Here is a 26,854-nt window from a genome sequence, read left to right on the forward strand (position 1 = left end):
TGCTGGAAAGGAAAGGGACTACAGGAAAAGGGATCCATGTGAGGCAATGAATGAGGGTGTAAAGTATTGATAGGCTAGGAAACAACAGACTGTCCTAATGTGTCTGAGTATGGGACACAAACCAAATTATGGAAGCAATCAAATTGTAGAAGCCAAAAGTAGCAACTTAAAACTTCACTGCCATTGGCAGCAGGGAACCATTACAGATTTTAGAGCTAGACTTTGGTACTTTAGCCTAGGGTCTGTGGTTATCTTTTCCTTTAAAAAAATTTTTTTTTAGTTATATATAGACACAATATGTTTATTTTTTTAATTTATTTTTATGTGGTGCTGAGAATCAAACCCAGTGCCTCACATGTGCGAGGCAAGCTTTCTGCCACTGAGCCACAACCCAGCCCTATCTTTCCCTTTTATTTATTTATTTTTGGTAGTGGTAGGGTGGTTGTTGGTTATGGAAGAAAAGTGTAGTAGTAAAGCTGAGTTATTTTGTCTCAATCTAAAAATCAGTAGTAACAGTATTCTACTAACAAGGTCAAGGGCATCTATTCAGCTCCCATCACTACTGGAAGAAAGAGTCTCATTCACAACCATATCCACAACTACTTAAGAATTCCCAACCAGTTTTCTCTTGGTTTGAGGGCAATATAGAGAAGGCAACATGGACAACAATGGACTGCAGAATCCAAGAGATCTAGACTCTTAGTTCAAGATGTTGATTTCACTAAACTTCAATTTCCCAGGTTGTAAAATGGGAATCATATTAGTGCCTACTCAGAGTTATTCAGAATACCAAATGAGATAATGAATATAAAGTCCTTAGCATGATTCAACAAAATCTAGAATTTTGTAAGCTCTATAGTATAAATAGAGGTCTTGGTTTCTGGTATAAACAAATTGTAAGGAATAAAAAAGAGGCAAGAAATCTTTAAACTAAAAACATAGCAATCAAGTGAATATGTGGATCTTTTTTGGATCCTGACTGAAGTAAACTAAAGTGAAAAAGAATTTAAGACAACTATGGAAATTTGACATGAACTAGAAGTTTGATATTGTTAAGGTATTATTAAGATATAATATTTTTAGATATTATAAATGGTATTAAGATGTTCTTCTGTTAGATGTCATACTGAAATGCTTGTGGAATAAAATGATCTGATGATAAATTTCTTTCAAAATGATCCAGATTTAAAAAATGAAGGAATGGAGAGCGGTTCTCAGGGTTTTGAGAAGAATGGGGAGGGGGCAAATGAAACATGGTATGATGATTACAGAAGAATTTATTAGTGGGGTAGGGAGGGGGAGCATGGGAGGAATAGATGAATTCTAGATAGAGAAGGGGGTGGGAGGGAAAGGGAGGGAGCAGGGTATTAGCAAGGATGGTGGAATGTGATGGACATCATTATCCAAAATACATGTATGAAGACACGAATTGGGTATCAACCTACTTTATATACAAACAGAGACATGAAAAATTGTGGTATATATGTGCAATAAGAATTGTAATGCAAAAAAGTACATGTGTAAAGACATGAATTGGCGTGAATATATATTTTATATACAAAGATATGAAAAATTGTGCTGTATATGTGTAATAAGAATTGTAATGCATTCTGCTGTTGTGTATTTAAAAAATAAAATCAACTTAAAAAAGAATTTATTGTATTATTCTCTGGACTTTTGTATATGTTTGGAAATTTCCATAATAAAATGTTTTTAAGAGGAAAAAATAGCATAATAGCTTACATTTCATATGGGTGTTACAAGTATTAAATGAAATGTATGTAAAAGTGCAATAATGTTTGCTATGTTATCGAATTTTTGAAAAATGTTTATTTCTCTTTTATATTCTGTTTCATAATACAACCTTCTCTTCCCTCTCCCTCCCTACCTCCCCCTCTCTCACTTGTGTGGCATGCCTGTGCTGTGGGAAGGCACGCACACACACACAGAGGATTCATCTAGAAACAGTCCTTGTGATGTTATATGAGCAATGAATTGTCAATTGCCCTAGAGGAGTTTGTGAAAGACTTGGTTCCTCTTTACAGGGAAATCAAAGGCTGGTGATTTTAAGTAATCTTCAGGGGTCTGGAACGCTAGGTATTGACCTTCCAGCTTCTGAAGGATAATCAGATCCTGAGTTCTGTAAACAACCATGAATATGAAATGGAAAGGAGAATGCTCCAGGGAGAACACAGGGCTTGCCAGTATAGACAGCACAAGAGGGGTCATTGTAGCTTCTGGAAGAGAGCAAGGCCTATGACAAGTCACCTAAGTGTTGTTGCCTGATCACTGGAGAAGAGTCTAAAATGAAACCAAATAACAGGTGCCAATTGTAACCCACCCCACAAAGAACTCTCCTTCTTAAAAAAAAAAACAAAACTTACCTGTGAAGGAGTTTCTACTCCTTGATATTTAGAGCTTTTGCTTTTATCTGTTCGTCTTTGTCCAAAAAAATAAAGGCTTTCCTACAGAAAAGGGGACAGACAATATAACCATGGTTCATGTGCACTCTTCCATTTTCTATGTTAGGCATTCTTAAAGCTTCTAAGGGCATGCTATTTCCTTAAGTTAGCAGTCTTTGGACAGAGTCTACCTCAAATAACAAAATTAATGAAGCCATATCAAGGATTTCTCTATTTCAAAGACTCATTTACACATGGAGTTTAGAGCTGTAAATCATCTGGTACAATACTTCTTCCTACCTGCCATTTTACAAATGAGAAGACTGAGGTCAAATGAAAACCAAGTGACCTGTTAAGTGGCCTGTTAAGTGAAAACCAAGTGACCTGTAGAGATACTGCAGCCAGTTAGAGGTAGTACAGACCTAAGGCACAGATCCCCAGCTGTCAGGCTAAGGCTCTGTATCAACTTCTTTTAAATGTTTCATTTTTGAAGCTTCAACCCATATTAATGATATTAGCACACGTGTGTGTGCACGCACACACACACACACTCACACACGATGTTTATTTTTTGATATTTTCTATTCTGCTTATTCCTTTTTATCAAAAATGCTGGACATAATCCAATAAGTAGACTTTATAACAACTCACTGTTATGATCCATAATTTGAAAAGCTGTGTCTTTGTATATTCATTTTTGTTGGGTCAGGCATTGGCCCAACCAATCCAGCCTGAGAACAGACATGGTGCTGCCCTAATCCCCAAGGGGCCATGGAGAGCAAGGATTGAACACCCATTTTCAAAACCTGTGTGTCTCAAGTTAAAAAACAGAAAGAGTGGGATTAGAAAGCTGAGCAAGTTTGTAGAACCCAGAGCTTCTTTTTTGTAGCCTAGGCCAAGAGATGAGCAGAGTTGTTGGGGATGTGTCCTATAAGTGTAACTTGTCAGCAAGATCCTGTCAGTAAAACAACTGAAAACATGCTTTAAGAAGTGGAAACAGTCCACCTTATCCCCTCAAAAATTTTCAGAGGTCACAGATCTCCATAAATTGATTATGCAAAGAGAATAATATACAGAAGAAACTATGTTTTGAGTTGGAAACAATACTTTTTATCAACTTAGCAATTCTAAGGATGGTCAAGGTCCTTTGGAGACTTATCTAATTAATCTGATAGAAACTTGTAGGAAGGAAGAAGCCATGTTACTGGTGGTGAGGAGAGGGAAGCATCTTGATTCCTGGAGTTTTTTACATTTGCATAACTTTGCTCTCCCTCTCTTACTTTAGTCCTGCCCCTACCAAGTCCTGCTTTTTAAAATAATGTTGATATTATATACATCATGAATTTTTTCACTAATTAAAAATACTGCAGTAATATGTCTTAATTATTGATATTTTTGGTATTCCATTAAATATTGTGCCTCACTGATATCACTCCAGTCTAGAGGTACTCAGGACAGTTACTAACTGCATAATAAACTTAATAAACACAATAAATACTACAATAAACCAGGAGGTATCAAAACAAGGCTTCCTAAAAACGACCTCTCCAATTTCACTTGATTCAAAGAATCGTCTTAACATTCTACAAGTGATGTTTCAGAATCAGCAAGTTCAACCAGACAGTGTACAGTAAGTAAGGTCTTTCCTACCTCTGCAGTTAAAAACATTCCACAGGCAAGAAGGCAGGCACAAACCATAGTTCCAGTTCTTCCTAGAAAATATAAGATGTTAGTTCAAGAAGTCATTTGTTCATTGTAGTACATAGTATAAAAATATACTCAGAAACACTCAAAAAGTTCATTTCATTTGTGTTTTTATTCACCCTGAAAGTGCTTGTCCCAAATATTTCAACTCAGAAATAGTCAAAGATGTTTCACTACTCTGTGACTGCATTAGGAATTCTGTGTCCTGTGGGCATGAAATACATGTTCTTGTGTGTATTTTTGTTCCATCACTAATGCTGGGTGATGGAATCGACTCTGCTAGAAGATTCCAAAGATAGTGCTACTTACTTATTAAGAACTAATTATAACTGGGCACAGCAGCACATGTCTGTAATCCTAGGAGGCCAAGGCAGAAGGATCTCAAGTTCAGAGCCAGCCTCAGCAAAAGTGAGGTATTAAGCAACTCAGTCAGACCCTTCTCTAAATAAAATACAAAATAGGGCTGGGAATGTGGCTCAGTGGTGGAGTGTCCCTAAGTTCAATCCCCAGAACCCCGCCAAAAAAACTAATTATATAGTGTTTTTGTAACTAACATAAATAAAACACCAATGAAAGATAAAACAGAATCTGAACCTGTAATACCATCTAAGCATTTACAAGACCTATTAGTCCTTCCATTTTAGAGTTTTAAATTGCTATTAGAAAAAATTTTCAAATATAACAAATGTAGAGAGAATAGTATAATGCATTCTTATATGTTTCCCAGATTCTACAATTATCAGTATTTTTTTGTTCAATTTCTCTCTTTTCTCCCCTCCCTTCTTCCCTCTTTTTCTTTTTTATGTGAGGGTAAATGGCAGTACTGAGGATCAAACCCAGGGCCTCATGCATGCTCAGCAGGCAATCTACCACTAAGCTATATCACCAGTCTTCTCTTTTTTCTGTGCTGTAATATTTTAAAGCAAACCTTTGACTCTGCTTCTACACTTCATCTCAAAGTATCTTATTTTATTCCAATTTGTATTTTTTTTCTGTCATACAAAATTTGAGTTTCAAAAAAAATGTTTCTTATTTTATACAATAAGTTGTAGCATTTGATTTACATAGTACACATTGAACTTATTTTATGTAATTCAAATCTACTTTTTTTCCTGAGAGGCACAAAATTTTCTACTCTATCCTATCTTTTCATACATACATACAGAGCACAATCTTTCATATCTCTAGTTGTGCACAAAACAGAGTCACCCCATTCGTGTCTTCATACATATAAAAGAGCAGTTTATACTACCTCTTGCTATAATCAATAAAAGCTGCCTGCAAAAAGAAGCTACTGAGCTGGGCATGAAAGTAGACACCTGCAATCCCAGCAGCTCCGTAGGCTGAGGCAGGAGGATCATGAGTTCAAAGTGATCAGCCTCAGCAAAAGAGAGGTGCTAAGCAACTCAGTGAGACCCTGTCTCTGAATAAAATACAAAATAGGGCTGGGAATGTGGCTCAGTGGTTGAGTGTCCCCGAGTTCAATCCCAGTACCCCCACACCCCCCAAAAAGAGGCTACTGCTCATTAACAGCCATTCTCTCAGCTGCATTGATTGTTAATATTTCAATTTTGGAAGACATCTCTGGGTCTCTGTAACTCTGTTTTTTTTCCCACTTGAAAGAAACTTTGGGAAATTTCCTTAACCAATTATGGATATATCATGAACAGATTCGCATCCTTGTGGATAAGTACAACTGCAGACATAGTAGATGTTCTTTTTATCAGTCAAGCAAATAGGGAACTATAAAAATACTATATACATACCTTAAATATTTTATTGTAACTTCAAATTTCAAACAAAGGCTTTAACTTTTTAAGTATGAGTTCTCCTACCCAGAAACTTTTCTCAAAAAACAAGTCCTATTGTATAAAGGCTACTGTATCATCTATAATCTCTCAATTCAGATTCTTTAAAGAAACCTAGGTGCAGAATTCTTCTAGATTTTTCTACTAGAATTGTTTTCCCATCTAGAAAGAACAAATTAAAAAATGCCAAAAAATTGTTCTCACAATGTTTTATAGTGATCTTTCTTGCATTTAATTCAGCTATAATTTTAGTTGTAGCCATTCGACTTCATTGAATATTCCTAAAACATTCAACTTAGTTTTCATAAAATTAAAATTTTTGTTCACTTTGACATTTTATAGATTTACACATTATTTGATTATTCAATATAATTATTATTTTTTGTCCTAATTTTTAAAATATATTTTTTAGATGTTGATGGACCTTTATTTTATTCATTTACTTATATGTGGTACCGAGAATTAAATCCAGTGCCTCACATGGTTGTGGCTCAGTGGTAGAGCACTTGCCTAGCATGTGTGAGGCACTGGGTTCAATTCTCAGCACCACATATAAATAAATGAATAAAATAAAAGTCCATATAATTATAACAAGTAGGTTAGATTGATCTTAATATGATAGCTTCTCCACAACCCCAGCCCCAGGACTCCATTTCTTGAAAAGGGCTCTTGTGCCACATAAAACTTATATTAAATAAATTTATATGTTTTTCAAATAACCCAATCAATAAATGGGCTAAGGAACTGAACACACACTTTACAGAAGAAGAAATACAACTGATCAATTAGAGTAATACAAATCAAAACTACTCCAGTCAGAATGGCAATTATCAATAATACAAGCAATAAGAAGTACTGGTGAAAACGTGGGGAAAAAGGTATACTCATGCACTGTTGATGGGATTGCACATGAACCATGGTTATATTGTCTGTCCCCTTTTCTGTAGGAAAGCAGTGTGGAGATTCCTCAGAAAATTTGGAATGGAACCAACATTTGACCTAGCTATCTCACTCCTTGGTTTATACTCAAAGGACTTAAAATTAGCATACTACAGTGACTTAGCCATATTAATGTTTATAGCAGCTCAATTCACAATGGCTAAAATATGGAACCAACCTAGATGTCCTTCAACAGAGGAATGGATAAAGAAAATGTGGTACATATACACAATGAAATATTACTCAGCCTTCTTTAAGGGTTAGGCTTAGAATGAAATTATGGCATTTGCAGGTAAATGGATGGTGTTAGAGAATATCATGCTAAGTGAAATAAGCCAATTCCCAAACACCAAAAGCTGATATTCTCTCTAATAAGTGGATGCTGATCTAGACAGGGGAAGGGGGATAGGGAAGAATGAAGGAATTTTGGTTTGTCTAGAGGGGAGTGAGGAGAGGGTTGGGATTGTGGGGATGGGAAGGACGATAAAAAGAGAGAGACATTATTACTCTATATACATGTATGATTACATCACTGGAGTAATTCTAAACCATGTACAGCTAGAAGAATGAGAAGTTGTATTCCATTTGTGTACTATATGTCAAAATGTAAAATAAATAAATAAAATAATTAAAAAAAATTTTTTTATGTTTTTCTCCTGTCAATCTGTCATATGTCGATTTGATTCTTAGGGCCCGATGAAAAGTCCTAAAGGGGCAAAGGTAAAATTTTGCCTCCTTTATACCGCCTTTTATGACTTTTTATAAAAATCCTTAAACTTCTTTTCCAAGCTGTGTCTGTCATCCTTCCCCATGAAGTAGAACTTACACTCCAAATTCCTGACTCTATAAAGCAGAAAACTAAAGTTGTTGAGAGCCACAGCAAAAGGGGCCCCAGAAAACTTCTAACTGCCAGCAAACTTCCAGCTGCCAGCTGATGATTGGCTCACAGCCCCAGCAAACTTCTAGCTGCCAACTGATTGGCTCCTCTGCAGTGATGCTCATTGGGTTGTTTCCCCGCCCTTTCAGACCGGGAGCTGCTCATTGGGGGACTTTTTTTGGCTCTGCCCACGCAACCCAGCCAATAGGCCTCAAGAGCAGGAGGAGTGGGGGAGGTTGAGAGGCTTGTGGGAAGCCGGTGGTGGCAGTTGGGCTCTGAAGGTTTTCCTGAAGAGCTGTGTGGTTTGGTGTCTAAAAATAAAGTTAGTTTCTTTTGACAAGTGGCTCCTGAATTGTGCCCAGCCAGACTGCCGCAAAAGTGATTATCCACATACCAACAATGGGTAGGGGTGTGTGTGTATGTGTGAGTGTGTGTGTGTCCCTTAGTTATTTACAGCACTTAAAATCTAATTGAAGTAATTTCTTATTTAAGATCTTCAGACTAAAACAGTCCTTTGAGAATTTGACTGCCTCAGTGATACAACAAATGAAGGTATACCTTACAGCATTCAGTAAAACACATTGAAATGCTAGAGAAGTTTAAATATTCACCTGTATTATTTAAATAAAAAGTTGTTCATTGCTTACCTATAAAGTTAAGGAAAGATAAGTTTAGTATTATAAACTGATGGTATAATATTGAAGGATACTATAACAGCCAATATTATTGAGTCATTGTCATTTCTTGCCAGGTACTCTACATATTTCATTTTAATCTTTACAACATAACTATGAAGTTTGTACTGTCATAATATGTGAATTTTACATATCATAAAACTAAGGCATAGAGAGTTTAAATAATTTACTCAATACCACATAATCATTAAATGATACAGTTTGAGGGCTGGGGCTGTGGCTCAGCTGTAGCGCACTTGCCTGGCATGTGTGAGGCACTGGGTTTGATTCTCAACACCACATATAAACAAACAAACAAATAAATATCTATAAACAAGTTAAAAAAAATTTTAAAAAAATGACACAGTTTGAATTCAAACCCAGATATTTTATTTTAAAATCTGTGTTTTTAACCATTATGTTATAATAGCTGAAATTCTTCAACTGTCTTTTATTTTTCAGTCCTTCAAACAAACAAAAAACAACTGACAAGGATAGACTTTTATATATTTATATATATCAACATATTTTGCAAGTTTATTCAGTCAGGGATATATTAGATGTAGTTGGACACAATACCTTTATTTTATTTATTTATTTTTATGTGGTGCTGAGGATCAAACCCAACACCTCACACGTACTAGGCAAGAGTGATCTACCGCTAAGCCACAACTCCAGCCTCAAGGATAAACTTTGATTAAAAAAAATCTACAAAAGAAGATTAAGAAAGTTCTCAGTGAATTCTAGTGTTTGGACCCAGTTGGAATTATATTCCAGAAAATTTTAAATCCCTGACTGAACAAACATGCAAAAGATGTTGATCAACATCATTAGATATTCCCCTGGTAGAGAACATGAGGGGTGCTTTTAACCTAGCACTGATCTATCTGACTTACTACTTTGAAAATCAAGAGATGGTAGATTCTCCAAACTGTAAGACAGTAATTTCGATGTTAATTCAAGGAGAAATATTAACACAGATATACTTAAAAGGATTGGTTGTGTTCACCTTGATGAAGAGGCCATGATCATTCAAGCCCAATATGAATTTTCAAAGTTACAGTAGATTTATTTCATTTATTTTTGGTAACCTTCATGGTATTCTCTATTACTCTGTTCTCTGTATACCAAACTCTCATGATAATCTTTTTATAACATCTCTGCTCAAATATAATTTTATTGGTGACACTCTCTTTGACCATCTATATATCAATAAGCAACCTCTCCCTGACTTCATATTCTCCTTTTTCTTTTCTTTTTTTTTTCAGTTACACTCATCACTATCCAATAATGCACACAAGTTTTTTTTTTCCTTGTTAAACAATACACTATGGTTTCCCCAGGGGACAGCAAATGTATTTGCTTTGTACATTGTCACATCTCCTGCAATTGGACAGTATCTGTTTAGTGTATGAATGACTGAACATGTTTGCCCTTTAAATTTATCATGATATCTAGTCCTTGAACCACTCCTTTTTTCTTTTTTTACTTTCATTTCCTTGTCTATCTAGATGCAATTCAATATTGTGGTTAAACATTGCCAATAACATTACAACTTTGAGACTTCTGGGTCCTTTTGCTGTACTCACTCTGTAAAAGCCTAGTACTGATTTTAGAAAAGGAGACTCAGAGACACAAATAAAGGGGTGGGGCAAAATCACTGATATAATATATATTTAATAGCACCATAAGAGTAACTTTATACCCATCATTTTTAAACTTTAAATGAAAAAAAATACTATTTAAAACATTGGTTCAACAAGAGAAAGCTTAAACACTGCAATAAAATTGCATTAAAAATTACATTTAGTCCAAGTCTTTCTCATCACCTCCCTCCAAAGGACAAGGTAAAATTCTTTTAAAGTGTATAAGAAAGCAATGATTCCTATATTTTATGAATTCTTGTAAATAATGATAAAAATTCCTAACTCAATACATTATTATAACTGATTTCCAAACTTCACAATTACACAAGATTACTTTAGTCCAGTCTCACTTATGAATGTAGATATTTTTAAAAACTCAATTGAAATATTTTCGCAGTTAATTCAGTAATGTAGAAAATACAAAGTGCCTTTTATCTCAAGGATGCAAGTATCATATCAGAAATCCATATTTATTTAATATATTCACAGATTAAAGGAGACATACCTTACACTTATCTTGGTAAGTTCAGGAAAACATGTTCACTAAAACTTATCATACATTCATGACTTTAAAAATTAAGAAAAACTATGAAATTTCCCTAACTTGCCAAAAAAAATCTACAAAAATACCCACTAAATACATCATGTTAATGATGTAATGTCTTAGTATTCTCTTTGTGGGCAAAAACTAAAAAAAAAAAAAATTCCTACCACTCACTGCCTCCATCTAATAATGTGCTTCAGGATATAGCTAGTATAGTAAGAAAAGAAAACGAAATGAAACATACAAGGATTAAAATAGAAGTAACAAACTTTCATATTTGTAGACTGGAAAAATCCAACCAAATTTACAGGCAAACCTCTAAATGTAAATAAAGAATTTAGGAAAAATGCTAGATATGAAGTCAACATTAAAAAATCAATAGCTAAATCAAGGATGTAGGCTGAAATCTTCAGAATAGTTACTAAAAGAAAAAACTGGGATGGGGGTGTATCTCATTGGTAGAGTGCATGCCTAGCATGCATAGGCCCTGGGTACAATCCCTGGCACTGAAAAAAAAAAAAAAAACCAAGTTAAACACCATTTATATTTTGACAGATATAAATTGGCAATTTAAAAATGAAAAACCCAGGGCTGAGGTTGTGACTCAGTGGTAGAGCGCTTACCCAGCACGTGTGAGGCCTTGGGTTCGATCCTCAGCACCACATAAAAATAAATAAAATAAAGGTATTGTATCCAACTATAACTAAAAAATAAATATTAAAAAAATGAAAAACCTAAATAATCAATACTCAAAGGCAAATATGCTTGACCTTCTTTAGCTTTTTTTACCTTGCTTTATTCCTTTCTTTACTCTTTCCGGCCCCTTCCTTATTTCCTTTCCTTTCTTCAGTCTTAAAGCTAATATTTTAAAATGTTAAAACTACTATACTGATTAATAGCAATGTTTATCTTGTTCTTGTACCTCTATTTATCTTTTCAATGTCTTTACAAAAAAGGAAATAAAAGAAAAGCATTATTACCTTTGCCTCCCTTACAGTGAATCACTAGGATATTTTTATCATCTTGAGCCATCCACGCATTTGCTTCCTTGGAGAACACCACCATCTCTCTGATTTTAAATGTAAGATTTTCAGTTGAATTAAAATATTTTTTTTTTAAAAATCAAGCCCGATGTATTAACTCTTCTTTTAATAGTCAATGTGGAATAAAACTTACTTTAAAGTAGGGACATTATGATCATCAATCATGATTCTATGGATCCTATTATGGAAGTACTTAGGATCATAACTTCTTTCACCTAAAATAAAAAAATACATATGTCATATCTCTTTTCCTAATAACATAGTAAATGATGAAGTTATGAATAGTTTGAATTTTCCTTTAGAAATTCTCTATTTTCAGAAGAAGCTTTTTGAGTAGCTCTTACTGCTCTAAAATAATTGTAGAGAATCTCAAAAACATAGAAGTGGTTTGTCCATAGCAGGTATTCTACATTTGAATTAGTTTTGTTTAATAGATTCCCTTTTAGCTTTCTAGAAGGCTACTCATTATATAACTGTAGGATAATTAGAAACCAAGGAGTAGAGGAAAATGTAGCTAACCAAAATGGTTGCATTGAAGATGTTTATTTTATAATATACAAGTGGAAGAAAATAACATGAGAGACAGAGTGGTAAACTAGAGTATAATCTGTTTTCTAAAGGGTCGTTTATTTATTTATTTATTTATTTATTTATTTATTTATTCCATTAGTTTCTATGTTTTCATCAAAACCCACTCCTGATGGGTTAGAGAACATGTTTGTCTAATTGTCTAATGTCTTCAACACAATTTGTAAGGGAAAACAGATTTTCCTAAACCTGAACACTCGAGCAGACCTTCCCTAAAATTGTTTGCCTCCATTCCACCTCTTCGGTCCCGCAAGGCCTGCTTCCCTCAGAGCAAACTATGCTGTTGAACTAACTTTTCCTACAAACAGGGCAGCACAAGATGAAGATTTTTTATTTTATCAAATTCTCCACCATTAAATACTTATGATTAAATATAATGTAAAAGTGGAATCTTCTTCTTATATGCAGTAATCTGTTTTCTATCTATGATAACAAAGTATTGAGTCATATACATACTGCATAGATTATACACTTGATAGTGGTTTTCATGCTTCAAGTCTAAGAATCGTGAAACTTCCTAAAAAAGACAGACACAAATTTTATATATCCAGTATAACCCATGAGTAACCTAAAATGATTATTAATTTTTATTCACCTGTCACTGGTAGCTTCAGGGAAATTCAAGACATATGAGGGTATGTGCATTCTAAATCATATGTAACCAGCTGATTATTTTCAAATAGCCCACAGAGCCAGCTTGGCTACTTAGATTAACCTGTACTATACATAGACATTGTTTAAGCTACCAGAGAAGGAAACTGGCTGGTTAATTAGCTTAGGTAAATTTCTTTCAAATCATTAATTCATGGCAAGTAATAAATGGTTGCTATTCAAATCTAATTCTGAATAGATATCTCCTATATAATTACCTGGATATTACAGTCTAAGCACTATGTAAATAAATAAGCATAAATATAATATAGTTGTGTGTGGTATAAATGATAGAAAAAGATAAATTATATCAAATTTTAGATAAGTGATAGAAACATGGAGACTTTTTAGCTTATCTGATTTTTATGTTATAGGGCTGGGGTTGTGGCTCAGCGGCACATCGCTCGCCTCACTTGTGTGGGACCCTGGGTTCCATCCTCAGCACTACATACAAATAAATAAATAAAATAAAGGTGTTGTGTCCAACTACAACTAAAAAATAAATATTTAAAAATATGAATATGTATATATGTGTGCATATGTGTATGTACATTAATGCATAACTTTTAAAACAAGAAACAAATAGTAGTTATTATTGAAAAGAGTTAAGACCACCATATTAATCCAATAATGTTTCTAGAAAACTTATCTACCTGAAACATGCACACACATATTTCCGTGCAATAGAAAAAATAACCGTCACAACATTAAAAAGCTGATTAGTACCATCAGAGCGTGTTTACTGGCTTAATATTTAGAAAAAGTAAACTAAGCTATCAAAGTAATCACATTGTAAATTAGTTATTTCTGTGTCAGAAGGAAATGATAAGTAAAAAAGACAAACACCTTGAGTCTGCACAGAATGGGAGTTTTATACACTTCAAAAATTCATGTGATGTTTTTCACTCAAATAAAATCCAGATACAAATGAGAAATCGAATGTAAAACCACCCAAATATCTCTAAGAAATTTAAATAAACAGTATTCAATTCTTTGGATAATGACTTAAGTGTTGAGTAAATGGAATAGCAATAGGTTTAGGTTTGACTTTGTAAAAACGGGCAACTTCTGTTTTAAAAAATGCCACAACAGGGCTGGGGATGTGGCTCAAGTGGTATCGTGCTCGCCTGGCATGCGTGCGGCCTGAGTTTGATCCTCAGCACCACATACAAATAAAGATGTTGTGTCTGCCAAAAAATAAAATATTAAAAATTCTCTCTCTCTCTCTCTCTCTCTCTCTCTCTCTCTCTCTCTCTCTCTCTCTTTCTCAAAAATGCCACAACAAACAGGGGAAAAGATATATCATTAAAGTCAACTGAATGGCAACCATGCCAAGTGTAATAAATTAATAACTCATTAATTTAATTTAAATTAGTAACTACAATTTTAAATAGTACCTTTTCAACCAATAGATAAATGAACCAAAGACCTAAATAACCACAAAAGAGAAAAATCCAATGAATTAACAACCTATGTAATATACAGCCTTGCTGATCAAAAAGTGAAAACAACAATGAAATGCCATTTTCACTTATAAAATCAGCCCTTTCCCTTCAAATGAGAAAGTCCAATGCTGGCCAATATGGCATGAAGATAAAACTTTTGATTTGTTGCTATTACAATCCCATGGATTTGGCAATATGTAGTAAGAACCCTAAAAATATTCATATTCTTTAACTAGGTAATTTGACTCCTAGGATTCTAACTAGAAATACTCTTCTGCTCAATAGTGTTATTTATAATAGTGACAGTGCAATGAAATATCATGCAACCATTAGAATACAGTCTTGAACTGCGTTCTCTCAATAAGAAAATTCTCTCTCACACTGGTAAATTTATGTGCAACTTTTTTAGTATACCCATATATAAGAACAGCATATTTGCTTCTTTGGTGAAAATAATAATATACCTAGGTAATTAAGTTTTAGAGATTCCTTGGATCTCCATATTTCTCTTAATGTCCCCAAAATTATTTTAATGATTTGATTTTCCAGCATGAGCCCATCCTTGACTCAATGTATAGATATTGTTGTAACTTTTGTTTTCTGGTCTAAGTAGTTTACTGAACAACTCTAAATACCTCCTAGCCAAATTAACTGAGAAGGAACACAGGCATCTAGAGAAAAGTTTAACTCTACCAAGAATCTACAAAGACCACAATCTGTCACTAAATGGATAATTTTGGTCCTCACCCAGAATAAAGAGTATTCAATTGAACCAAGGCCAAAAAATTAAAAGATAGCCAGGAAGATTTTAGGATTGTAGGTAAGATATATCTGATTTTCCTTAATATTTCAACCTTTGTGTGGGCTAAGTTTACAACCTCATTTTCTGTGAAAGCAGAAAATTTGTCTTTCACCTTTGGGTTTTCTTAAATCTGCCAAACACTTCTTTCTGCCCAGAGTAGCACATTTCTTTCTTTTTTTTTTTTTTTTAAAGAGAGAGTGAGAGAGGAGAGAGAGAGAATTTTAAATATTTATTTATTTTTTTAGTTCTCGGCGGACACAACATCTTTGTTGGTATGTGGTGCTGAGGATCGAACCCGGGCCGCGCGCATGCCAGGCGAGCGCGCTACCGCTTGAGCCACATCCCCAGCCCTGAGCCACATCCCCAGCCCCACATTTCTTAATGTAGGAGCAAAGGCACATCTTTACTGGTATGATGTGGCAGTGGTGGCAAATTTGTTGATGCGTCCACCATCATATTTTTCCCCATTAATTCTATGGGTCCCACATCTGTACAATTCTTGCTACTTTGAGGAAGCATTTAACATTTTTCTGCTAGCCAATTTCCCATTTGTGAAAATTTATCCATGCTTTATATACTCATCATTGCCCAAACCATAATTCTAAAACTGTCATCTCTTTTAAGTATAATCATGTGGAATCACATGACTCCTGGACATCATCCTGGGAGTTAAGTATGCTCAAATCTGAATTCTTCACCTTTAGTCAACCTTGATTTAAAATAGTTCTTATCTATAATATGACATTCACTGTGTAGGATATCCTGTTACCACTGAATATACTGTCACTGAAGTAGCTTAGTTCTCTGTCTGCCCAGGTAATTGATAGATTTGAGCCTATGCCTTGGCAAAAAAGAAAGACTAAATATTAGTTCAGCCATTAGGTATGCTTTTTTTTTTCTTTTTCTTTTTTTGGTACTCAGAATTGAACTTAAAGGTACTCTAACTCTTGCTACATCCCCAGCCCTTTTTATTATAAAATAGGGTCTTTCTAAGTTCTGAGGTTGGCATCAAACTTGTGATCCTCCTGCCTCATTCTATTGAGTATCTGGGATTAAAAGTGTTTTCACTATGCCTGGCAAGTTATGCTTTTTGTGTGGCTCATGATTTGTGGATTTTATGAAAATAGGTGATTCATCTTTGGATAATTTGATTAAAAATGGTAAAGGGATCAATGACTTATTAGGGTATTTGTCAATACCAAGCAAGTAGCAGTAAAAAAAAATGATAGAAACCAATAATCTAGAGACCAGAAGCCAAGAGTAATGTTTATATTTGGATTTACATGCTAAATGATGGTCCTGGGTTTTATTTTTCTTTTTAATATTTGGTACTGGGGATTGAACCCAGGGGCACTTAACTACTGAGCTATATATCCAGGCCCTTCTTATTTTTTGAGATAGGGTCTTGCTAAATTGCTGAGGGCCTCACTAAGATTCTGAGGCTGGCTTTGAATGTGCAATCCACCTGCTTAAACCTCCTGAGCCACTGGGATTACAGGTGTACACCACTGTGCCCACTAGGTCCTGGGTTTTTAAAAACACATTCCAGATATTATTAAGTACCACTAAAATACTAACCACCAAATTTATAAAAAGAAAAAATGGCTCCATTTAGACAAACTGTAATTAACTGACAATAATTAATTCAACATACTAAAAAACATTATTAGCAATCAAGGGATGCTTTACCTATAAGATGATTCTGCCAGTTTGGGGAAGTGAATTAAATTTGTTAAACATGCTCCTTCGACAGTATTATATTTGTTAAATATAGATTACTCTAACTCAATATTTTCAGTTTCATATGTTCTAAAGTTATGTGAGCTATGACTTCCCTGTCAAAATTTCTGGCTCCCAAATTTAAACCTCTTTCTTTTTTCCCTCCTTTTCTAATTGGTGCATTATAGTTGTACATATGGTGGAATTTGCTGTTACATATTTGTACATGCACACAATATAATTTGGCCAATATCATTCCCTAGTATTTTCCCTTTTCCCTCTCTTCCTCCCTCCCTCTGTTCCCTTTCCTCTACTGTACTGATCCCCCTTGATTTTCATGATATTCCCCCCTGCATCCCCCTCCCACCTTTCCTTTTCTTTTTCCTCTCTAGCTTCCACATATGAGAGAAAATATATGACCCTTGACCTTCTGAGTTTGGCTTATTCACTTAAAATAATGCTCTCAAGTTCCATCCATTTTCCTGAAAATGATATAATCTCATTCTTTTTATGGCTGAATAAAACTCCACTGTGTATACATACCACATGTTTTGATCCATTTATCTGTTGATGAAACACCTATGGTGGTTTCATAGTTTGGCTACTGTGAATTGTGCTGCTCTAAAACTAGATTTGTATGTGTCACTATAACATGATGACTTTAATCCTTTGGAATAAATATTGAGGAGTGGTACAGCTGGATCATATGATGTTCCATGCCTAATCTTTTGAGGAACCTCCATTCTGATTTCCATAATTGTTGTACTAATTTACTCCCATTACCAGTGTAAGGGTTCCTTTTTCTTCACATCCTCTCCAGCACTTATTATTGTTTGCTCTTGATGACTGCCATTCTGACTGGAGTGAGATGAAATCTGAATGTAGTTTTGATTTGCATTTCTCTAACTGCTAATGATGCTGAATATTTTTTCATATATTTGTTGGATATTTGTATTTCTTCTTTTGAGAAGTGTTAGTCCTCTCTTTTCATTTGTACTTTTTGATATTTAGAATTTTTAAATTTATGTAAAGTGGATTTTGTAGAATGTAATGTGTTTTGCAGGATGTAATGTGACTGTCAAGCAGTATATAATTATATGCTTTCTGTGTGCACATGCTTGCATTTTAATTATAGTGTTCTATAAAGCAATAAATCTTAATGTTTTCATTGTTTTTTAAAAAAGCCATCAGTTTATAAAATAATATGAGATGAATCTGACAGAATTTATTTTGAAGATTAAAAGCCAGTTACAAAAGACCTACTATATGATTCCACTTACATGAAATTCAAGGAAAAGTAAAATTAATCTGTGATAAGTCAAAATAGTAATTGTTTCTGGTGTTTTGAAGTATTGTCTGGAAAGAGGCAAGACATTTTCAATACCTTTATAGGGGTATTGACTACATGCATGTATACTTATACATAATTTCATCAAGTACACATTTAGTGCAATTTACAGTATACTTCAATAAACATAAAATTTTATATGCATATGTATAATTATGTATATAGTCATGTGCCACATAATGACCAATAGTGGTCTCATAAGCTTATGTTCCCTAGTGTCCCTGTAACTGTTTTAGTTTATTTAAGTACTATATTTCACTGTTTTTTTTTTTTCAGTCTAAAAATTAGTTTATGGGCTGGATTGTGGCTCCATGGTAGAGCACTCACCTAGCATGCATGAGGCACTGAGTTCGATCCTCAGCACCACATAAAAATAAAATAGAGGTATTGTGTCCACCTACAACTAAAAAAAAATGAATAAATAATTAAATATTTAAAAAATAAACAATAAAATTAGTTTACAGCCTTTCATTGCATAATTACCACATGGTATAATTCTGTTCATCGTATTCACATATGGATGCACATTTGTCTTCTTATGCACTGGGACTTGAACCTAGAAATTATCCTCAGTATACTTCCAAAAGTTGACTTGGGTGGTTTTTTGGGGGTGCTATAGTACTAATGGTAAACACATTTTTTTTTATGAGTAGCACTAAGGACTGCACACCAGATATGAAAATAAATGATGCTGGCACCGAATCTTCCAACACACAAGATTAAGTTTTGCAAGTCCATAGCTTAGAAAACCAAGGTAAATTTTCTCAAGGTAATATTTCAACTATAAAGCACAAATCAAAAACAACTAATGGTTAACTTTTTTTTTTCCCAGACCAGGAAAATGAAAGAAATGATATGTGTTAACTTGGACTGCTTGGTTTTAACATATATTCATAAGTATTTCATACATTCTAATCTTGCATCAAAGAGAGTTTAAATAATTTTTAAGTAATATTAATCATCACGATTAAAAAAAATCTTAATATTTTTTGCAAATATTTGGCAAATCTGCAATGATTATGTGGTGAAATAGGGTGTATCTATGATGCTCACACAATGGTGTGATCACTCAATACAACATATCTTATCATTAAAAGACACATGATTGCATTTATATATAGGCATACATACATACTGATATATAATTACATTTTTATTGGGGTAAAATAAATGTAATAATACACACATAAATGCTAACTTCTTAATGTCTTTCAGCTGGAATTTCTTCAATAGCAAACAGCCCTATATGTTTGAAATTAATTTAGTCATCCACAGAGCCCAAAATGTTATTCCTCCATTTAATTTAGAATACCAATCTAAAAGCATACATTTTAGTTACAGCTTTCCCTTTCTTCTCCCGATAAACAATGAAAAATGACCATAATTCTTTGCAATTTCTCCTATTCTACTCCTCGAATACAGACTGGTTTTGTAGTTTGCTTCGGCCAATAGAATGAAGTAGATGCCACATTACACTAGTATAGAGTCTGGGTCATAAGAAGCTTTGCATTCTTTTGCTTGCTGTTCCTTGGACCTTTGCTTCTGCCACCATGTAAACAAGATTGACCTAGTCTGCCTTGGAAAGAGACACTATGTAGAACCATCTAGCCAGGCATTTTAGACTAGCCAGTACTCCGATGACCCAAAAGCTATCCACAGATGCATGAGCAAGTCCAGATGAGATAGCCAGTTCTGTCCCTGATTATCAGAACCACCCAGTTAAGCCCAATCCAAATTCACAAACCACATGTCATAAGTGAAATAAAAGGTGTTGTTATATGCTTGAATGGTTTGTAAATAATAAAATCAAATTGATATCAACCCATTATGATTTTTTTTTACCTGAAAGAGCAAACTTTTAGAAAAGTATTACCATCTCTGGGTCAGTATCAAGCTTATGACTTCACTGTCCATATTCACCGAGAAGTGAATATTTGTATATTAACATCCTTACCTGAATTGGATTCCTATAGAAAGACTGCTTTCCAGAAGATGGAAATGACATGGCAATAATACGCTCTGGAAGTCAAAGTAATCACTACTATGAATGTCATTATAGATGTGAAACAATATACAAAAATCTAATCTACATTTAATCAGACTCCCTTTTCACAGAAAAGAACTTTCAGGATAGAGAAAAAAAGCTAACACATCCTCAGTGTACAATATTTTATATTATATTTATGTAATTTATTTAGTTATTCAATAAATTTAGATAATATATTTAGTTATTCAAAAAAATTATCATTGAACTGACTGTATGCCATACGCCACAGATTTGTATTGACATCAGTCTAGAGCTTCCCCTGTAGTTGGAATTTATTTCTTGAACACCAAAGAAAAACCAGGAAGTCTGGGATCCAGTGATGATAGAAACTCCAGGTGCTTTCTATCCCTCTTGACTCAGAAAACCTGAGACCTACAAAACAGTGACCTCATTCTTTTGGGTTCAAGGAAAAAAAGGAGTCTCTATGGGACTTCTGGAACCCAGGATGACTATCACAACTCAATAAATTCTAAATCAAACTCAAATAGAGTCAGCTGAAAATCCATTCCACCAAGTAGACCTGATTTGAAATGAATGAAATTTTCCATTACCAGGGAATGTGTCTTCATGGGTAAAGGATAATTTAAAAGAAAATACTTCAACAAGGCAAAACCAAAAGAAAATATTATTACTCATAAGAACAATTAGAAATTAATATAAATAAATCAACAATTAAAGTCACAAACCAGTAATGTAAGTGAGGTCCAGGTCAAATCCATCCTTTGTGTATCTCCTTTTGTTTCCTGAAACCTGAGAGTTTAAAGCAATTTTACAATGTGTAAGATATAAATCAACATAAAAATAAAACATTATGTAAATATCTATAACCCTTATATTTTCTTAAACACAAAAGAAATGTGTGTGTGTGTGTGTGTGTGTGTGTGTGTGTGTGTGGTATTGAGGATTGAACCTAGGGCCTTGCACGTGCTAGGCAAATACTCTACCACTGAGCTACTTCCCCAGCCCAAAATAAACATGTTTTGCTTACTCACCAGCCTTCTGGTCAGCTTTTCAAGTTGTCTTTTTTGGTAAGCCAAATGAAACATTCTGATCAGAGTGATAAGTCGCAGAGGTCGAAATAAAATGGTGAATCTGAATAAATTTATGGATAAAATTTAAAGATCCATTTTTGTTTCAGAAACAGAAGATTTTGTCAATATGGATTAAGTTTAACATTTTTTTAAGTGGTACTGGGGATCAAACCCAGGGCCTCACACATGCTCATCAAGCACTCTACTACTGAGCATACCTCCTCCAGCCTTGTATTGTTTAGAGCAGTGGTTCTTAGCCAGGAGTAATTTTGCCTCAACTCACCTTGCCACCCATCTAGAGGATATTTGACAATGTCTGGAAATACTTCTGGTTGTCATAACAGTTGGGTGTATATATTGGTGGGGTGTTACATCTAGTGAATAGAGGAATGCTGCTTAATACCCTACCCTGAATAAAGCTGCCCTTTCCTGTAAACAAAGAATTATTTGCCTAAAATGTTAATAATGCTAAGGTTGAAAAATTCTGGTCTAGAGGAAGTAATAATACTCTTAGAATTTTTGGATTTCTTTTATGGTTTAAGACCAGCATGTTGGGGCTGGGGTTGTGGCTCAGTGATAGAGCACTTACCTAGCATGTATGAGGCACTGGGTTCAGTTCTCAGCACTGCATATAAATAAATAAAAAATAAAGGTCCATTCACAACTAAAAATATATTTTTAAAAAAATCAGTATGTTTTTCATTTTCCCCCATGAAAACAAACTAAGGATTCTTGTTCACCTATGTTACTACTCCCTTCAGTAACAGAGGTTCACTACAGCCTGTATATGCTCATCAGGCAGGCTGCAGGCTGAGAGACTTCCCAAGTGCATTGGGTGGTGTTTCTCCTATCACTGGAAATACCATAGCAGAGAGCTGCTGACTAGTAGTGTCTAATTTAAACATAAACAAACATCACCTAGAAAAGCTTGTTAGACCCCAGGTTGCAGGTTCCAGAATAACTAATTTGGTGGGTTTAGGGTTAGACATGAGGTGTTTTTCTTGCATTTCTAGCAAGCTCTCACATGATGCTGAGGTTGCAATTGGAGGACCATATTGACTCTGATTATTTTCAAACTCCAAAGTCTATTATATAACACATTTAATTGGGTTCTGAATTGAAGCCATGAGAAGCTAGGTTACCAAAAGATGGTAGCTATTTGATTAATGAATAAGCCAAGAAAGCCCTTCAATGTCTACATCCTTATAGACATTTACTCTTCTTCATTGCCACAGTGAAAGAGAGGGGTGGGGGGTGGGAAGAAGAAGAAGAAGGAGAAGGAGGAGGAAGAGAGGAAGGGAGGGAGAGAAAGAACTATTATTCACACACATTTACTTTCCTAATCTCTCATGGTTCTAACTTTGCCTCAGCTTTCTTCATTTCTACTACAAGTATACTTCACAACTCTTCCTCTGTGTTGTATCTGTGTCACCTCCTGCTTTCCTGTTCAATGTGCAATGTTTTGGAGAATATGATTAGAGTCACTCAAATTTTCATATGCTTAAATCAATATACTCTATGTTGTAGGAAAAATTCAGGTAGATATATAGAACTTCATGTGTAAGGAATTTATGGCTGAAGCACAAATGGAATTTAGAGGGAATTTTAAAATGTAATGAAGTTAAAGTAAGCACAAGAGGCCAAGTCCCCACTCTCTTTGAGTGCTCCATCTTCTTTTTTCACCAAAAAGTATTTAGTGTATATACCTTTCACTGGCCTCTAAATGCCACCATCTTTTATAGTCTCAAAGTATGTGGAAATCTATCTTAACATTTCATTTTCAAGCAGCTTATTTGGCACAAAAGCAGAACACTCAAAGTTAAAAAGACGATACAAAATTAAAGCCATTGAAATGTAAAAAAATAAAAGAATGAAAGAAATGAAAAACTTCTAGAGGTAAGTCACATGTTTCATACCTGGAGACATTGCTGTGAAAGTCAAAAAACATGTACCAGAGGTCAAATGCCAAAGTCACCCCAATAATGACAGAATCGAAGACATTAAATACATCAGAAAAATAATGTTGTTTCCTGCAATATAAAATAAAATGTTTATTCTCTCCAAGAAGGGATAGGAATATTTTAAGAACACAAGTTTTTGACTTATCTTCAGTATGAATTCTACTTTAATGGTTTATTTAAAATGCATTGTCTACACTAGAACAAGGGAAATATAACATTAATAGAAAGTTTTCAAGCAGTTTAGACACACACACACACACACACACACACACACACACACACACATGAGAAAAAGCAACAGTATGGCAACTTAAGCTTAGTAAATAAGAGATATAACCAAACTATTAAACAAGAGGCAAGCTTTGTTTTCTCCTAGGCAGATGGGATGCTGGGCAGTTGGACGGTGGAAACTGAATATCTCACAGCCTCAGAGGATTTGGGACAGTGAGGAGTATGTGAGAGGAGCTTGTGAGAAGAAGAAACTTTCACTATTTTGAATTCATTGTCTGGCCATGAATCCCAAAGGGCTTACATGGCCTCTGGTTGACTTACAACTACTACATTTTCTTCTTCAACACTGGCTCCTTTAAACCTCAGCATTGGTCCTCCAGGGAAAGCTTCTGATTTTGAGGCACCCTCTTTAAGGTTCTGAGTAACCTGGCACTGAGCAAATGTCTTTAGATCAAAGGCATGAGGATTAAAAAAAAAATCATCAGGAAAGGAGACAAACTGCCAGAGTTGCTCTGGAAAAAGTGAGTCTGGGGAACTTTCTTCATGACTTCCACGACAGTCCAGCCCCAAACCTTGGCTTACCCCTACCTTCTCAGCAAAAACAGAAGAAAAGAAAAAAGAAAAACAACAACTGCTGTGTTGTCCCTGCCAATGAGATGAGTATGCCTCAGATCTCCTCTACACCTTAACAAAAGTTGTCATTTTAGCTGATGCAGGGATTATTCATGATCTATTATTTTGTATTTAACATACTATAAACTCTTGTTTGGAATTCAATTCTTAATGAAAGTATTAATATTTATACTTTACACACACATTCCTCTTCTTAATGTACATGCAGACATATCATGTACATCATGTACATGTGCCTGGTCCCTTTTAAAAATTCCTTCAAATTTTACCTTTTGAAGGGACCATCTAGAATATATTGTTGGAGACTGTAGTGACAATTGCAATAATAACATTATTAAAGCCCCATCTATGATAAACTAGGTTTGGATTGTTGTTTCTCTGTGAACTATGCCTTCTAGGAGAATTATTTTGATAAAGAGAAGCACATTTAGTTGGGTTAACCTGATAATTATTTTTGGATGCTTCTTATAACAGTACAAAATAGCTTTAAGTTAAAAAAAAATCAAACTTACCCTACTACATATATTTGAAGAAGAATATCCATGACGAAAAATAAAGCAATAGATAAAGAACTTATACGACATGCCAAAGAAACATGTATATGGCGCTCAGTCAAAATTATGTCATTAACAACAAGAAACACATCCACAAAGATCAGCAAAATTCCAAATATTCTAAAACAAATAAAGATAATAAAGATAATGGGGATTTGCCTCCATAAATAGACAACATTAAAGCTAATGATTAGATACCAAAATGTCAATATGTAGGATTAAACTGTTCATTGGGAGAAAGAACTGTATTGCCTTAGAATCTTAAAAAAAATCACTCATTTTTACCCAATAAGAACAGTTGTTTGTGAATAAAATTCCCATCAAATCACTGTAATGTATGTTATCATATTCTCCTACAACAGATACATCAGACTAACCCAAGATAGAACTGGAACTGTGTGTGTGAACTCTTCTTAAATTTTGAAAATTTCAATCATTTCTCATCATAAATAAAACATTAATCTGAAAAAATTTTAAAGAATTTAGTAATAAAACCCAAGTGAAGGCAAGACTAATGTAAGACTCTTTTCTTTTCCCCACCCTTTTTTATTAGTGCATTATAATTATAAATAATAGTGGGATTCATTTTTACATATTCACCCATGCATGTGATATGATAATATAATTCGATCAATATTATTTCCCAGCATTTCCCCTTTCCCAACCCTCTGCCCTCACTGTGTCCCTTTCCTCTCCTGGTCTCCTCTCCATTTTCATGAGACCACCTCCCACTCCCTCCCCTACCACACTTTCTTTTCCTTTTTCTTCTCTAGTTTCCACATAAGAGAGAAAACATGCGACTCTAAGCCTGAGTTTGGCTTATTTTGCTTAAATTAATGTTTTCAAATTCCATCCATTTTCCTGCAAATAACATAATTTCATTCTTATTTATGACTGAATAAAACTCCATTGTGGGGCCAGGGGGTTGTGGCTCAATGCTCGCCTAAGCTTGTGCAAGGTACTGGGTTTGATCCTCAGCACCCCACATAAAAATAAAATATTGTATTCACCTAAAACTAAAAAATAAATATTAGAAAAAAACTCCATTGTGTATATATACCACATTTGCTTTTTCTGTACCTTGGCTGATGGACACCTAGTCTGGTTGTGTATTTTGGCTATTATGCATTGTGCTGCTATAAACATGGGAATGCATATATTGCTATAGTAATGATGACTATAAGACCATTTTGACCAGTAAGATTTTTTTAATCAGTGAAATTTTCAACAAATACATTATTACACATTCATGGGCACTCCTAGAACAGTGATGGGCACATGAGAATAAATTCAAATCCATACATATTTCCACAAATGAACTCTTAAGTGCTTTTCTCTTATATATTTTAAAAACATTCCCTGATATTTGACTATATTTCTTGCATGAAACTATTATTAATTTAAAAGGAAGCAATCACATTGGTGTATATTTGAATCATAGTAGTAAATCTTCTTCTTACATAGAGAAGAAACCCAAGTAAAATATTTCCAGAATTAAGAAGTAATTCTGGATGCATAAGGTATTTAATAAAATACTTTACCTATAATTACAGAATTTTAAAATGCATGCTTCATTATTTTTACTTTTATTAGTAGGAAAAAAATGAATCTGCCACTAGTTAGACTTAGGCAAATGTCATTGTTTTGGGAAAGAACATTTTTTAAAAGCTTTATTTATACATAGTAGTTGGGTTCATCACTATATGCTCATTCACACATAGAAATTGATGTCAGTTCATAATCCCTCCTTTTCCCTCCCCCTTTTATTTGGAAATATTAATGTCCAACTGAAACCAAAATTCCAAAAAAAATTAGATTATATTCAAAATGTGGGTATACAGGCTATTTAGCAACATTTTGAGAGTAGAAATGCTTTTTTTTTTAATACTAGGTATTTAACCCAGGGGCAATTTACCACCAAGCTACATTTCCAGTCCTTTTTATTTTTTATTTTGAGACAGGGTCTTACTAAATTACTTAGGCCCTTGCTAAGTTGCTGAAGCTGGACTTGGGCTTTTGATTTTCTAGTATTGGCCTTCCGAGCCGCTGGGATTACAGGCATGTGTGCCTGGGAAATATGCTTTTTATTTTGTTCTGTTTTGCTTCCTATTAAAAATGTTGATATTAAATGTCATAATCATTTCCTTTTTTAAAGTCTCACATACCTGAATGGAAAGGATGATACAATTAAATCCACAATATGCTTA

At 34.3% G+C, this 26,854-nt stretch overlaps 1 protein-coding gene across 1 annotated transcript in view; it reads right to left on the reverse strand.

Annotated features, from left to right (window-relative positions):
- LOC308652045 (phosphatidylinositol 3,4,5-trisphosphate 3-phosphatase TPTE2-like) overlaps window positions 1-26,854 on the reverse strand; it is a gene marked incomplete at its 5' end in the record, with an annotated part of 62,595 nt that overhangs the window by 19,184 nt on the left and 16,557 nt on the right. The window contains 8 exons of the mRNA XM_081299737.1: window positions 2,385-2,465; window positions 4,053-4,114; window positions 11,575-11,663; window positions 11,771-11,852; window positions 12,682-12,742; window positions 20,145-20,209; window positions 20,924-20,987; window positions 21,230-21,329. Coding sequence (XP_081155863.1) covers window positions 2,385-2,465; window positions 4,053-4,114; window positions 11,575-11,663; window positions 11,771-11,852; window positions 12,682-12,742; window positions 20,145-20,209; window positions 20,924-20,987; window positions 21,230-21,329 — 604 coding nt within the window. The remainder of the gene's footprint in view (window positions 1-2,384; window positions 2,466-4,052; window positions 4,115-11,574; window positions 11,664-11,770; window positions 11,853-12,681; window positions 12,743-20,144; window positions 20,210-20,923; window positions 20,988-21,229; window positions 21,330-26,854) is intronic.

The sequence above is a fragment of the Spermophilus citellus genome (genome assembly GCF_964194105.1).
Source record: "Spermophilus citellus genome assembly, chromosome: 1".
In the NCBI taxonomy this organism is placed as follows: domain Eukaryota; kingdom Metazoa; phylum Chordata; class Mammalia; order Rodentia; family Sciuridae; genus Spermophilus; species Spermophilus citellus.